Source organism: Dictyostelium discoideum (genome assembly GCF_000004695.1).
Source record: "Dictyostelium discoideum AX4 chromosome 1 chromosome, whole genome shotgun sequence".
NCBI classification, from domain to species: Eukaryota; Evosea; class Eumycetozoa; order Dictyosteliales; family Dictyosteliaceae; genus Dictyostelium; species Dictyostelium discoideum.
In genome coordinates this window covers 3,137,920-3,152,919 of record NC_007087.3, presented here as the reverse complement: position 1 = coordinate 3,152,919, position 15,000 = coordinate 3,137,920, and the positions used below count along the sequence as shown (strand labels likewise).

The 15,000-nt window shown below is 23.7% G+C and overlaps 7 protein-coding genes across 8 annotated transcripts in view; 2 read left to right on the top strand and 5 right to left on the bottom strand.

The window, feature by feature from the left end:
* DDB_G0270580 (UPF0558 protein) overlaps positions 1-572 on the bottom strand; it is a gene marked incomplete at both ends in the record, with an annotated part of 1,452 nt that extends 880 nt beyond the window's left edge. The window contains 2 exons of the mRNA XM_641027.1: positions 1-298; positions 420-572. The exon at positions 1-298 is cut by the window's left edge and continues 92 nt beyond it. Of these exons, the coding sequence (XP_646119.1) occupies positions 1-298; positions 420-572 (451 nt within the window). The remainder of the gene's footprint in view (positions 299-419) is intronic.
* A 508-nt stretch (positions 573-1,080) lies between these two features.
* On the bottom strand, positions 1,081-2,274 carry DDB_G0269618 (hypothetical protein; the record flags this gene model as incomplete). Its single annotated transcript, XM_641026.1, has 1 exon — positions 1,081-2,274. The coding sequence occupies one exon, from the start codon at positions 2,272-2,274 to the stop codon at positions 1,081-1,083; it is 1,194 nt and encodes a 397-aa protein (XP_646118.1).
* A 1,589-nt stretch (positions 2,275-3,863) lies between these two features.
* Positions 3,864-4,280, bottom strand: DDB_G0269616 (saposin B domain-containing protein; the record flags this gene model as incomplete). 2 transcript variants are annotated; one of them, XM_001732900.1, is made up of 2 exons in its annotated part: positions 3,864-4,082; positions 4,161-4,280. In XM_001732900.1, the coding sequence occupies 2 exons, from the start codon at positions 4,278-4,280 to the stop codon at positions 3,864-3,866; spliced, it is 339 nt and encodes a 112-aa protein (XP_001732952.1). The 2 variants fall into 2 exon arrangements, with proteins under 2 accessions (XP_001732952.1, XP_001732953.1); XM_001732901.1 differs by having other exon boundaries at positions 4,161-4,220.
* Positions 4,281-5,004: 724 nt separating this feature from the next.
* Positions 5,005-6,670, bottom strand: DDB_G0269614 (RING zinc finger-containing protein; the record flags this gene model as incomplete). The annotated part of the gene is given in 3 exon segments (XM_641024.4): positions 5,005-5,854; positions 5,940-6,163; positions 6,432-6,670. Coding segments are annotated over 3 exon segments (1,313 nt in total).
* Positions 6,671-8,082: 1,412 nt separating this feature from the next.
* On the top strand, positions 8,083-10,370 carry DDB_G0270578 (hypothetical protein; the record flags this gene model as incomplete). The annotated part of the gene is made up of 7 exons (XM_641023.1): positions 8,083-8,199; positions 8,342-8,718; positions 8,827-9,382; positions 9,465-9,793; positions 9,905-10,017; positions 10,112-10,258; positions 10,294-10,370. 7 exons carry the CDS (start codon positions 8,083-8,085, stop codon positions 10,368-10,370), a joined length of 1,716 nt encoding a protein of 571 aa, XP_646115.1.
* Positions 10,371-10,426: 56 nt separating this feature from the next.
* Positions 10,427-11,098, top strand: DDB_G0269612 (hypothetical protein; the record flags this gene model as incomplete). Its single annotated transcript, XM_641022.1, has 2 exons — positions 10,427-10,691; positions 10,764-11,098. 2 exons carry the CDS (start codon positions 10,427-10,429, stop codon positions 11,096-11,098), a joined length of 600 nt encoding a protein of 199 aa, XP_646114.1.
* A 333-nt stretch (positions 11,099-11,431) lies between these two features.
* Positions 11,432-15,000, bottom strand: part of gxcT (C2H2-type zinc finger-containing protein) — a gene marked incomplete at both ends in the record, with an annotated part of 4,967 nt that continues 1,398 nt past the window's right edge. Inside the window, one exon of the mRNA XM_641021.1 lies at positions 11,432-15,000. This exon is cut by the window's right edge and continues 1,143 nt beyond it. Within this exon, the coding sequence (XP_646113.1) occupies positions 11,432-15,000 (3,569 nt within the window).

The following is a 15,000-nucleotide window of genomic DNA, read 5'->3' as shown; positions in this document are numbered from 1 at the left end:
TTAAATCAATTTTTTCTTCAAATAAATAATTTATAATATCAATTGAACATTCCCATAGCTTAAAACCACCTTCATATACACCTGGTATTAAATCTGTTTTATCCAATAATTTTTCATAATCTTTATTATTATTATTATTATTATTATTATTATCATTTTTATCATTACTATTTACATTATTATCATTATTATTATCTTGATTTCCTTTGAAAGGTTTAACTAATTTTTTTAATTTATTATTTGATGAAAATGTTACTATTTCAGTTTCAACATTTGATAATAAACTACTTAAATTATTCTATGAAAAGTAATGTTATTAATGATAAATATTTAAATTTAAAAAATCTATTGAAACTATAGTTTCAATTTCTAATCAAATATATATATATATATAAATATATATATAATGTAATATTTACTCTTAAATCAATATATTTTGATGGTAATTCATCCATTTTAGAGCTTGAATCAAATTCAGATATATCTAATTTACTTTCTTCATTATTTTGTTCATTATTATTACCATTATCATTTTCATCTTCATCAACTTGAAAATTAAATTTAAATGACATGTTACTTTTTTTTTTTTTTTTTCGTTTTTTAAATGAAAACAAAAAAGTTGATTGAAGATATTTTTAAAAGTTTTTTTTTTTTTTTTTTTTTTTTTTTTTTTTTTCTAAACTTTTTTTTTTTTCTGAACTTTTTTTTTTATAGCCATCAATTAATTATCCGTATCTGCCCTATCTATATCTTTTTTTTTCAATTTTTTGGTATCTTTTTTTTTTTTTTTTTTTTTTTGAAATTGTCATTGTACCATTATATGTTATTAATTTTTTTTTTTGAAAATAGATAATTGATTTTTTGGAATCTAAAAAAATAAAAAAAAAAAGATATATCAAATTTTAAAAATAACTAAAATACAAATATATATATATATACTTTAACTAATATTTGTTACAATTATTAGATATTATTTATTTTATTTTTATTTTTAAATTTAAACTTTTGACTTGGTAAAGTTTTAAGTTTTAAGTTTTTTTTTTTTTTTTTTTTTTTTTTTCTTTCTTTAAATTGGTAAATTTATATTCCAACTACTCCACCATTAATACCAGGTAAGATTCTATCAGTTGTAACACCAATATCATCAGTTGTTGTCAATCTTACACCCAAGGCAGTATTTGAAAGTATATAGAGATCAGTTGAGAAATTTGGATTAATTTTTGAAGATTTATAATTATCAGCATTTTTAATTTTAATAGTTGGTTCGTATTGAGGTGGAAAAGTGAATTTAATACGATAGGCACCTCTGGCAACATCACTAAAGATATAGGAGCCACGATTGTCTGTAGTTGAGGGTAAAACAATACCAAGTTTATTTCTAACTGGTAAACCACTTGAAGTTAACAATTCAACCACCACACCAGCCATTGGACTATCGACCAATGGATTATAGATACCATCGGCGGGTTGACTATCAAGAAAAGCGTATCCTGCAATTGAGAAATCAATAGACAATGGTTGACGAGTGATCTCCAATGATGGATTTGAGCATCTAGCGAATGAATACATAATAAATTCAGAGGCAGAGTAAGAGTCATAACAAATCTTGATATAATTGATAGAGATATTTGGTTTCAATATGACGAAATTTGGGTTCTCACAAACACGATTAAAACAACCCAATGAAAAGTAGTCATGTTTCTCTGTGATCATTATTGGTGAGCATTCCGATGCATTGGCATTACTATTGAATGTACCCTTTTTAACTACTCCCCATGATAGTGGTTTCACTTGATTGTAAGTGGAGAATGCCGATTGCGCATATCCCGCTGTTGTATCTCTGCCATAGAGCGACACACGATCGTACCCATCCACTGATGCAAGTAGTAAACAAACATCGTTTACATTTTCACTAAAATTAATTTCTTCACAAGTTGGTGCATTTAATTTGCAATTGAATTGTGAGAGAAATGATGCATAGGTTTTATTGGAAAAGAAACTTAATAAATCCACATTATTAAATGTACTACTATTTGTTGGAAGATTGATTCCTAATATTTGTGTTGGTGATTTTTGACCACTACTTGATGTAATATTCAATGTGATATCAGTACCACTCCATGTCAATGTCCTTGTACTTGGCATCGGTGATAATACACTCTCAAATAATGCTGGTTGTGTAAATTTCCATTCTTCTGTTCCTTTAATTTTAATTATATATATATTTATAATAATAAAAATTTTTAAAAAATAAATTATTGAATTTATTTTCATTTTTATTTTTTTTTTTTTTTTTTGATTTCTTTACTTTTTTCCCTATTTTTTATTTTTAGAATTCCTAAAAATAGTTTTTTTTTTTTGATTTTTTTTTTTTTTTTGGTTTGTTTACTTTTTTTTGGACCAATATATTGTCTTTTTTGAAACTATACAAAATTAATAAATAAAAAAAATAAATTATGGTTAAAATTAAATTTCAATATTGTTTATTATTATTTTTTTTTTTTTTCTTCTTTTTTTTGAAATGCCTTTTTTGTTTTAAAAAAAAAAAAAAAGAAAAAAAAAAAAAAAAAAAAAAAAAGTATTGTTTATTTTTTATAGTTATCATCTAATTAAAAAAAAAATCAAATTTAAATTATATTAATAAAAAAGACGCACACTTATAATAAGTTTTTCTAATTAAATAATAAAAATTTCAAAATTCAACATCCAATAAAAATATTATTATTATTAATTATTTTTATTATTTTTATTAAATAATTCTATTTTTTTTTTTTTTTTTTTTTTTTTTTTTTTTTTTGATTTTATTCTTTTTTTTTTTTTTTTTTTTTTATTTTTATTCATTGTTAATGTTTTTAATATGTTAAATAAAAAAAAAAATAAAAAAAATATAAATAATTTGATTAATTGTAATGCATTAGAGTGAATTGGGGGGTCATACATACAATTATATTTGGGGGATTTCAAAATAGATAATAAAAATAACAATTAAATAAATAAATAGTAAAATAATAATATAAATTAGAAAAGAAAAAAAAAAATAAAAAAAAAAATTATAATTTAATAATTAAAAAAAAAAAAAATAATAAAAAATAAAAATCATTCAAATACAAATAGTGCAAAATTGTATGAAATATTATATCATATCTTTATTACTTTCAAAAATACCACCACCTTAACACCACTTTACCACTTTCAACATTATATTTTTTTTTTTTTTGTAGCGTCTACTTTTTTTTTTTTTTTTTTTTTTTTTTTTTTAATATTTTAAAAAAAAATGTGTTTTTATATTTGTTGTAGTGTTAACTTAAATATTTTTTTTTTTTTTTTTTTTTTGTGGGCAGATTTTAAAATTGTCTCTAATTAAATGATTACACCAAAAATAAAATAAAATATCCTTAAAATTTAAATAATGAAAATAATTAATTATTTCCAAAGATATTATTTTCTTGTTTTGTGTAATTTTCGGAATATGAGGATTATTTAAGTAAAAAAGTGGTTCAAAAATTCGAAATTAAAAAAACAAAATAAAGAAAAGAGAAGTTTATAAATCAAAAGTAAACAAATATAAATAAGAAATTTATCAACTAAACCAAAGATTTTAATTAATTTTAATTTAATTTAACCATACTACTTCAACACCACCATTTTTATTTTTTCATTTTAAAAAAAAAAATTAAAAAAAAAATATAAAATAAAATTTCATTCCTTGTATTTGATATATTAATTTAATGAATAATATTATTTTTTTAATTAATTTTTCATATAATTTTGGTTTTTTTTTTTTTTTTTTTTAATCTATTTTTATTTTTATTTTTATTTTTATTTTTATTTTTATTTTTATGTTTCAATTCTGTTTAATGGTATTAACATAAATCGATGATAGCACAAACTGCTTTTGGTGATTCGTTACTTTCCAAAAGGTCAATGATTTTTGGACCATATTCAGTAACGATATTTTTACATTTTCCAATCCAACTATTTCTTAATATATTACAATCCTTTTCAACTTTGTCAATGATAACAGTTGTATTTGCTTTATCATCTAAATATTTTTCAATTTTACCAACAGCAAAGTCACAGATCTAAAATTGAAAAAATATTAGAAATTTTTTTTTTTTTTTTTTTTTTTTTTTTTTTAATTAAAATTAATACTAACTTACCAAACATAATGGAATATCTCCTAAATTTGGTTCACTTTGTGTTCTTACATCAATTTTCATAGAAATAGTAACAGAGGCGATTAAACCAAAGAAAAGGAAAGCTAATAATAATTTATTCATTGTGTATTTGTGTTTAAAGAGTTAAAAGTTGTTGTATGTGTAAACGAAAAAAAAAAATTAAAAAAATAAAAAAAAAAAAAAAAATTAAAAAAATATATTCCTCCAATGCCAAAATCTTTTTTACTGTTAAATTTTATTTTATTTTATTTAATTTTATATTTTTTTTTCTTACCTGAAACCTTTTTCTTTTGAAAATTCCAGTTGTTTATTTTATTTTATTTTTTTATTTTATTTTGTTTTTTTTTTTTATTTTTTTTTTTTTCTTTTTTTTTTCTTTTTTTTTCTTTAATTAATTAAAGAAATTTTTATAAAAAAAAAAAAAGAAATAAAAAAAAAAAAAAAACAATTCTATCTTTCTATTTTTATTCTGTGTGATTAAACTCTATTCAAAGAGTGGACCAATAAAAAAAAAAAAAATAAAAAAAAAAAATCCAATATAACCCCAAGAAAATTGAGATCCACACATCTGAAAATCTTTTATTGAAAAAAAAAAAAAAAAAAAAAAAAATTCTGTTTCGAACGACCGTTAATAAAATGGTCACTTTATTGTTTTTTTGAGTTTTTGTTTAAAAGAATTGGTGCTTTTGTTCTAACCAATAAATTTCTTTTTAAAAGTATTTTCTTATTTTTTTGTGTTTTTTTTTTTTTGATTTTTTTTTTTTTTTTTTTTTTTTTTTTTTATGGGAAAATAAATAACAGTAAAAAGGAACATGATTAAAATATCTTATTGACTTTTGCAATTTCCAGAAGATGATCGTCCCCTTCCTTTACCTGTGGTTGGAGCACTACCCAATGATTGTTGGCTTGTAGTACGTGCATTATTTAAATTTGATGATGATGTTGCTGATGTTGATGAGGCAGAAGTCGAAGTAGGTTGAGTTGTAGTAGTAGTTGTTGTTGGTTGTACAGTAGTATTTACATTGGTTGTGCTAGTATTAACTTGTGGTTGTGGTGGTTGTTGTTGTTGTGGTGGTTGTTGTAGTGGTTGTTGTGGTGGTTGTGGTTGTGGTTGTTGAGTTTGTTGTTGTTGTTGTTGTTGTGCTTGTTGTTGTGCTTGTTGTTGTGCTTGTTGCTGTTGTTGTTGTTGCATATTATGATATTGATAATTTGGATGGAAAGTATGATTTGGGATACCATTAGTTCTTACTGTATAATGGCCAGGGTATTGATATCTAGCATGATTTTGATTAAATTGTGGATAGTTTGATGTATATTGCTGACCATATGGGAAATAATATTGTTGTTGTGGTTGTGGTTGAGCGGTATAAGTTGGTTGAGTAGTTCTTGGTTGTTGTTGTTGCTGTTGTTGTGGTTGTTGTTGTTGTTGTGGTTGTTGTTGTTGTTGTGGTTGTTGTTGTGGTTGTGGTTGTGGTTGTTGTGGTTGCTGTTGTTGTGGTTGTTGTGATTGTTGTTGTGGTAATGGTGCTGATGCTGGTAAAATCTTAAACCATCCTGAATTTGTTGTTTCCATTCACCACCTTTATCTAAAATTGTTGCTTTATTATATGCTGCTCTACTCTCTTCGAAATGACCTAACATTCTTAAACATAAACCTTTTCTCATGTAAGCTTTTACTGAAAAAAATAAAAAGTTTGGTAAGAGATATGTTAATATTTTTTACATTTGAAATTTTGTAAATTTGACAAGAATAATACTTACTATTATCATCATTTAATCTTATTGCCTCGTCACAATCATCTAAAGCTCTTTTAAATTGACGTAAATGAATAAAACATTGTGATCTATTATTATACAGGTATGAATTTTTTGGATCTGTATGTGTGCATTTATTAATTGCATTATTGTAGTGAAGAATTGCTTGTGCATATTTATTTTTATAATATGAACTATTACCAAGTTCTTTCTCTGATTCTACTGTCATACTAAATTATATTAAATAGGTAGGTATTAATTAAACAATATTTATATTTATAAAATATTATTTTATATGTGTATTTTATTATTTATTTTATTTGATATTATTTATTTTTATTTATTTATTTATTTATTTCTTTCTTTATTTCTTTATTTCTTTATTTCTTTCTATTTATTTTTATTTATTTCTATTTATTTTTATTTATTTATTTATTTATTTATTTCTTTCTATTTATTTTTATTTATAAGATATAAAATTAAAATTTTTCAACATACCTTGGGTCTTCAACCACATGTGGCGCAACAGCACCGCAAATTGCTCTAATTGTAAATGCTGGATGCACAGGTGATGGATCTTTTGAACAAACGGGACATTTATCAGGTCGGTTCTCTAAGCAACTATTTAAACAAAAATCACAAAAAGTATGACCACAACCTGTATCACATGCATCAACAAAGGTATCAGCACAAATTGGACAAGAAAGTAGTTCACTATCTATTAATATTTCTGACATTCTTTATGTATTTCTATTGTATATATATATTATATATTAATATATAATGGTTTAATCTCTATATATTATTATTATTTTTATTATTTATTAATATTTATTATATTTGACTATAGTTATTATTTTTTTTTTTATATATTAAATTTATTATTTTTATTATATTTTTTATTGGTTAACTTGGTTTGTTTTTTTTTTTTTTTTTGTTTTTTATGTAATGGTATATAACCAAGCCTTTCTTTATTGTTGTAAAAAAAAAAAAAAAGTTTTTAATTTAAAAAACAATTGTTTTTGTTTTTTTTTTTGAAATTTTTTTTTTTTTTTTTTTTTTTATTTATTCTTTTTTTATTTTTGCGTTTTAAAACGTCGTTTATTCTTTTTTTTTTTTTTTTTTTTTTTTTTTTCTTTTCTTTTAAAATTATGATTCTATTCTATTATTGAACATGAGTTTAAAAATATGTGATGAAAATAAAAAAAAGAGTTTTAGATTATTTTTTATTTTTATTTATTATTATTATTATTTTTTTTATTTTTTATTTTTTATTTTTTATTTTTTTTTTTTTTCACTATGCCCACACAAATATATTTGATAATATAATATTTATAGAAATAAATTATTATTGTTTTTAATAAGTTATTAATATTATTTATTATTATTATTTTATTTTATTGAGTATTGTGTGTGTTGTGTTATAATATCAAAATTAAAAAAAAAAAAAAATTAAAAAAAATTAATAAAAAAAAAATAAAGGAAATATTTTTTTAATTTTTTTTAATTTTTTTAATTTTTTTTTTTTTTTTTTCCGTTCTTACTCACAAAAATAGGTGGTTTTTTACTATGGTTACATGCACATAATTGAAATAGATATAATGGATATTTATATTTAATGTTAAAATAAATAAAAAAAAATAAAAAAATAAAAAAAAAAAATAAAAAAAAGTTTCAAAAATAATAAATAGTAAAAATAAAAATTTTAAAAAAAAAAGTAAAATAAAAAAAAAAAAAAAATAAAAAATTTTTTTTTTTTTATTGCTCACGTAAATCAATAATTTCCTAATGTAGTATTGAAGTTAATTTTTTTTTTATTTTTTAAAGTTTTTTTTATTTTATTATTATTTATTTTTATTTTTTTATTATTTTTATACTTTAAAATTTATTTTCAAAATAATTATATATTATTTTTTATTTTATTATATTTTTTTTTTTTTTTTTTTTTTTTTTTAATCAAATTCCAAATTCCAAATCCCAAATTCCAAATGTAGATACACCCTCACCTAAAACATTTTTGGTAATAAATAAAAAATTGGCGCCCACTTTTTTTTTATTTTTCTTAATTTTTTATTTTTTTCATTTTTTTATTTTTTTTTTATTTTTCATTTTTTCATTTTTACATTTCAAAAGAAAATAAAACTAAAGAATGCTTCATGACTTATTAAGTTTAAGACAAGCATCTTCATCAACATTCAATTGCTCAAGTTATTCCAAATCATCAAATAAACTTGCAATTGTTCAAAAAAATGCAATTTTCATTTTAGTAAGTAAATAAAAAGATAAACAAAAAAAAAAAAAAAAAAAAAAAAAAAAAAAAAAAAAAAAAAAAAAAAACGCAACTTAAAGAAATATTAATTAACGTTTATTATTAATAATATTATTATTATTATTTCTTATTTAATTAGAATTTTAAAAATGGATTATTAAAAAAAGAGAGTGTTAAAATGATACCAAAAGAAGAATATTATAATGATTATAAATTAGGAGAACCACAAGCAACAGTATTTCCAATCATTAGAAAACATGCAACCAGTCAAGCAGAAGTTGATTTTTTAAAAGGAAGTTTATCAGAATGTTTTTTCCCATCATTAGGTGGTGGATTTCAATTATTAGCAACATCAACGAGCAATGGTCATGTTTTTCTATTTAAATCACCATATATCTCTTCAACTTCAAGTAATTACTTTTGGGAGAAAGTATCTTCATTATCTGATTTAACTTATCAAATTTTAATTGATCCAAAAATTAATGAAAAAATTGATGAAAATGATAGTGTTTGGATGTAATTATTATTCATTTATTTATTTATTTATTTATTTATTTATTTATTCTATACATTTTTTATAAAGTGATAGTACTAATACCATATAAATTAATTTATTTATTTTAGTGATAGAAATATTAATCCGAAACCATTGGTTCGTCAATCTGAATCAGTATCAAATTTAGAGTATAAAAAAAGAACTGAATGGATGGATATACAATCTATGGATTGGTCACCAATTATGAGTGATGGAAATATTGAAAATACAGGTAAAAAATCCAATTCCACCAATACAAATGGTTCAATTATAACTTTATTATCACTAGGCACAAAAAGAGGTATCATTTTTTTTAAGTGTACTATTCCAACTTCATCATCAGATGCATTTACAAGTGATAATATATCATTTTTATGTTTTGATGAATATGATGATTGGGTGACTGCAATTAAATGGAAACCATCTTCTTCAACAACAATTAATAATAATAATAAAAATAGTAATAATAATAATAATAAACAAAATTCAATCACAAGTCAAAATCAAAATATAATTGCAATTTCACTTGGTGATGGTAGTGTAAATTTAAGTAAAGTAGATAGTGATGGAAATGTAACACTTTTATATAATATCATTGAAAAAGATTATAATGTTGCAACACTTTTAGAATGGTCACCACCAAATGTATGTATCTATTTTATATACAATTTTTAATAATGATAATTAATTATATACTCATATATATATTTTTTTTTTTTAAAAAAAGGAAAATGGTGAAACATATTTATTTATTTGCAAAGGAATGGGTTTTTATTTATATAATTTCGAAAAAAAACAATTATCATGTTTATTTTTAAAACATAGAGCAACTATAACTTGTGTTTCATTTTCAGATTATTATCATTTTTCAACATCATCATTGGATAACAATATCATTGATTTTAAAATTCAACCAAATTTTTGGAATTCATTACTCACTCAAGAGAGTTTACAACCAACCTCTGTAAATTATTTACCAAAGGATGATGATAAAGGTTTGGGTATTTATTCATTGGTCACATCACCAAATAAATTAATTACTGTTTATTTAGAAAAGTAAGAAAATTTAAAATTAAAAAAAAGTAAAAAAAAAAAAAAAAAAAAAAAAAAAAAAAAAAAAGGAAAAGAAAAAATAATTATTAACAATTTTTTAATTTTATTTATTAGTTTACCACCAGGTATTACAATGTATCATTCTAAATCAGTAACATCAAGATTAAATTTAGCATATAAAGATCCACCATTCAATTTTCAGTCATTTAAACAAGCATTCTTAAATAGTAAGTTTAAAATTAATCAAACATATGGTTTTTTATTATTTTTTTTATTTTTAGTTTTACTAATAAATCTTAATTTTTTTAAAATTTTAAATAGAATTTGAAAGAGAAAAGTCAAAGGATCTTTGGGATTATTTTATTTATATAAATGTTTATCCAGGTGAGAGTATTTTAGAGTTTATAAATGAAATATGTCCAGATGATAATGATAAAGGGTTTAATTCAAATGCTTTAGTAACTAGATGTAGATTCGTTATTAAATTATTTTATATTTTAAAGGTAATATCATACTCACTCACTCACTCACTAACTCACTCACCCACCCCCAATTTCTCATTAAATTAACACATTACTAATCATCATTATTTAAATATAAAAATAGAAAAAATCAAAAGATATAATTTCAAAAGAAATGGAAGATAAAATTAATTATTATAAAGATTATATAAATATAAACTATATTTCTGAATGTTTAAAAGAATTTAATAGATATTTCGAACAGAAGGATAAAATTGCACCACTTGAAGATTACCAAAGAATTTCTCTCTCATTAATGGCTCATCACTTAAAAGGAATTGATGGAGAAAAATATTTAAATATTTACAATAAAATAATGAAAATAGTTAGTAAAGGTGAAACTAAACCTATAACTGATCATTGTTTCTATTGCTTAGCAGGTAAATTAAATATTTGTTTAAACATTACAATAATAACCAATTACTAATATTAAATAATTTTATGTAAAATAGAATTTAATTTTTCAGAAGGTACAATTGAAAGATTTATTGAATGCAGAGAATGTGAAAGTATTTTAGAAAGATGTTCAAGAACTTTATTATTGTTAAGTTCTCCAAAAACATTAAATTGCGATTTTTGTTGTTCAAAATCATTGGTACTTGCTGGCGAGGATATAAAAGAGCAACCAGATGAAGCTATTGTTGACAATGAAACATTTGAGTTCTCATCACAAGAATACCAATTCCCTTGGATCAAAAATCTATTTTCAAATGACCAAATTTGTATTTATTGTTCAACACCTCTAAATGGTAAAATTAATGCAGAGGATGTTTACGCTCTCAAATAAAAAAAAAAAAAAAAAAAATTAAATTTCCCAACCCAACAAAAATAATAATTTTAATTCACTTTTTAATTTTTTTATCTGATTTAAATTTGAGATTAGAATTTTTAAAATAAGGATTCACATGCAAATCAAATCAAAAAAAAAAACAAATAAAAAGAATTAATTAATAAATATATTTTTATTTTTAATTTTAATTTTATATTGTTTTCTATATTATTAATGTTGTTACTATTATATATTATATTTGTATTGCTATATTACTATTATTATTATTATTATTGTACTTGTTGTTGTACTTGGTGTTGTTGTTGTTGTTGTTGTTTTATTATTATATTTTTATTTTGGAAGTAAATTTAATAAAGCATCTTTTTCTTCTTGAGTTTCAGAAAAGAAAAGCATAACGTGATTACTATGACCATATAATTCAAAAGAATATTTTGTGACAGTGCCATAACATTTTATACCATCTTGAAGGGATTTAATTGAAACATGTTGAAGGTTAACTAAATTCTTGAATAATAACTTGTTTTTACTCTTTTTGGCGACTATAATGATATCATTAAATAAAAGGAAAGCACGTTCTTTTCTCTTTTCACTATCAGCATCATAGATGTAAAGAGAGACCTCTTTAACCAAAAATCTACCTTCTTGGAGGAGATTTAATTCTTTTGGTAATTTTGGATCGAAACGATTGGTAATGTTTGTGAGTGTTTGAATACGAATTTTTTCATTTTCTTCCCTACGTTGATTTTCATTTACATCTGTACAAATATCTTGCATCTCAAAGAGAGAAATGCAAAGTGAATCATAATCTGGATGGGATGGTTTAGTGAAACGAATGATCTCTTTCAACAATAAAAGGTAACGAGTGATTCTTTGTACTGGTGTAATTAAAAGTGATTGAAGATTATTACCAGTGATACCATTACCACCACTCCATAGAGAACGTTCAGAATTTCTAAGGAATGTTTTAAAGGAGTTCTTTTGATTGGAGAGTTTTTCAATGAGAGAGAGTACATGTTGATAGGAGAGAGTGAAAGAATTGTAGATTGCTTTGAAATCATCTTGAGTGATAATGTCGAGTAAAACATCACCAACCTTTTGTACAATGTTCCAATGTTCCAATCTTTCGGCCAAACGTCTATAAAGTTCACTATTGAATGAAAGGATGATTTTATGTTTACCAAAGATAGTTTCAATGTCACCACGTTCAATCAATGGGATATCATTATCAGCTAAACCCATCAATGGAGTTGCAAAGTTTTCAATGAGTTTTTCAAGACCCTCTACATAGGACTTTTCAGTGCTAACCAATTCACTAACGGCTTTGTAACGCAATTGTTCACGTTTGAATTCTTTTCTTGCCTTCCAACGACGGGTATAGGTTTGAAGGACAAGTACTGCGCTCTCTGGTGTATGTACAATCTTTGGTTTTTGTGGAATGAAAATCTTTTCAAATGATGTTGCCAAAATGTTAGCCTCTGAGTCGATAACCCTATTTTTAATTGATGATGGAATGGAAGAGATTGGTTTTACCATAGTTGAAGTGGTAGTTGAAGTGGTAGTGGTTGAGGTGGTAATGGAATTATTATTATTATTATTATTATTATGAGCTGCATATGATTGAACCTTCTTTTTTAACTCTTCAGAGGAGATTGATTTCTTACCCTCAATTGGAGTGGTTTGGAAAGAGACAGTCTTTGATCTTCCTTTGGTGGTATTTGGTTTGGTTGGTTGCTCTTCAAAGTCTACAAAACTGGTTGGTGATGATGATTTTGGTGGTGATGGAGTGAAATGATCCTTCATTTGTGGATGCCAATCATCGAGATGAACTGATAAAACTCTTTCACTTTGGAATCTTTGTTGACAAATTGGACAAACAACTTCGGTGGTGGTAGAGGATGAATTTGATGAAGTGGTGGTGGTTGATGATGATGAGGTAGTGGTGGTTACTTTGGTTGGAGTTTTATTTGCAAACAAAACTCCATTCTTTGGGTCTTTTGGTTGATTGATATGAATGTTTTCAAGGTCTTTTTTGAGCTTGTCTTTTTCGTTTTGAGTTGTTGATTTTCTAGAAATTACAGGTGAATCGGCTGCATTTGATGAATTTACAGTTGCAGATGGTGATGTCGAATTATGTTGATTATTTGGTGGTGTTGATGAATTTGATGAAGAGTTTGTTGTTGCTGTCAAATCAGCAAATAAATCTGGGAAGAGATAATTTGGTGAAGTGGTAGTTGTTGTGGTATGTGTTGATGAAGATGATGATGATGTAGTGGTTGTTGTTATATTTGGTTGTACATTTGATGAAGAAGATGGTGGTGAAGATTGATATTGAGGTTGTGTTGATTGTTGTGGTGGGGTATTTACTTTATTAAATTCAAAAGCAGTTGATGCCAATATTTCCTCCTTTTGTTTTTGCATTTTTTCATTATATTCTTGTTTCAATTTATCCTCAACTTCTTTTCTAATTCTATCTTCAATTTGTTTCTTATATTCTTCTTCTGAGAATGGTAATCCTCCCATAGAATTAATTGGTGATTGTGGTTGTTGTGGTTGTTGCTGTGGTTGTTGTTGTTGTTGTGGTTGTTGTTGTTGTTGTTGTTGTTGTTGTTGTTGTTGTTGTGGTTGTTGTACATGTGGTAAAATATTTTGTTGTGATATAAATTGTTGTGGTAATTGTGGTTGTTGTTGTTGTTGTTGATTGAAATCTACATTTTGTTGTTCAAAGGTAAAAAATTGTTGTTGTTGTGTTGGGGATTGTTGTTGTTGTTGGGAGAAAGATGAAGAGTTTTGGACCATTGAAAATGATCCAAATTGACTTTTTTGTTGGGTTGTTTGGGAAGATACTGCAGATGATATTGTAGTTGAAACGGGTTGTTGTTGTTGTTGTTGTTGTTGTTGTTGTGGTTGTTGTGGTTGTTGTTGTTGTTGTTGTGGTTGTTGTGGTTGTAGTTGTTGTTGTTGTTGTGGTTGTTGTTGTGGTTGTTGAGATGGTAAAATAGATGATAGGGTGGCTGTTGTAGAATGCTTTCTTGGGTCGGCAAAAGCATTGTTACCAATTAAATGTTGCGGAATTGGCTGAATTAAAGTTTCTGGTTTTGGTAATGAAGTTGCAGTTTGTGGTAAGGTTGATTTAGATATAGAGCTCGATGGTGATAAATTTGATACAATGTTTGATGATGTTGATGGTAAACTAGATATTAAGTTGTTATTTATATTTGAAGATGATGGTGATGTTGATGAACCACTACCACCATTATTTATATTGGCGTTGGGATTAATTGCTTTAGGTGGTGATAAGGATGATGTTGGTGATGGTGATGATAATGATGATGTTGGTGATTGTTGTGGATGATTTAGTAATTGTTGTTGTTGTTGTTGTTGTAATTGTTGTTGAAGCAATTGTTGTTGCTGTAATTGTTGTTGCTGTAATTGTTGCTGTTGCTGTTGTAATAAAGAAATCATATTTTGATCCTGTGAAGATGTTGGAGAATAAACTACATTGCCGCCACCAGATAGTGTACGTTGGTCAATTGTTTGACCATTATTAATATTACTATTGTTGCTATTATTATTATTATTATTATTATTATTATTATTATTATTATTATTATTATTATTATTATTATTATTATTATTATTATTATTATTATTATTATTATTATTATTATTCATTGAATTGATTGGGCTACCGCTATTACTAATATTATTGTTGAGTGAATTTATTGGACTCATATTATTTAATTGATTTAAAACACTAATTTGATTCATTTGATTCATTTGATTAATTTGATTCAATTGGCTAACAATTTGTGGGTTCATTAAAATTTGTTGTTGTAATTGTGGGTTCATTACCATTTGTTGTTGTAATAATTGTGGATTTACCATCATCATTTGTTGAA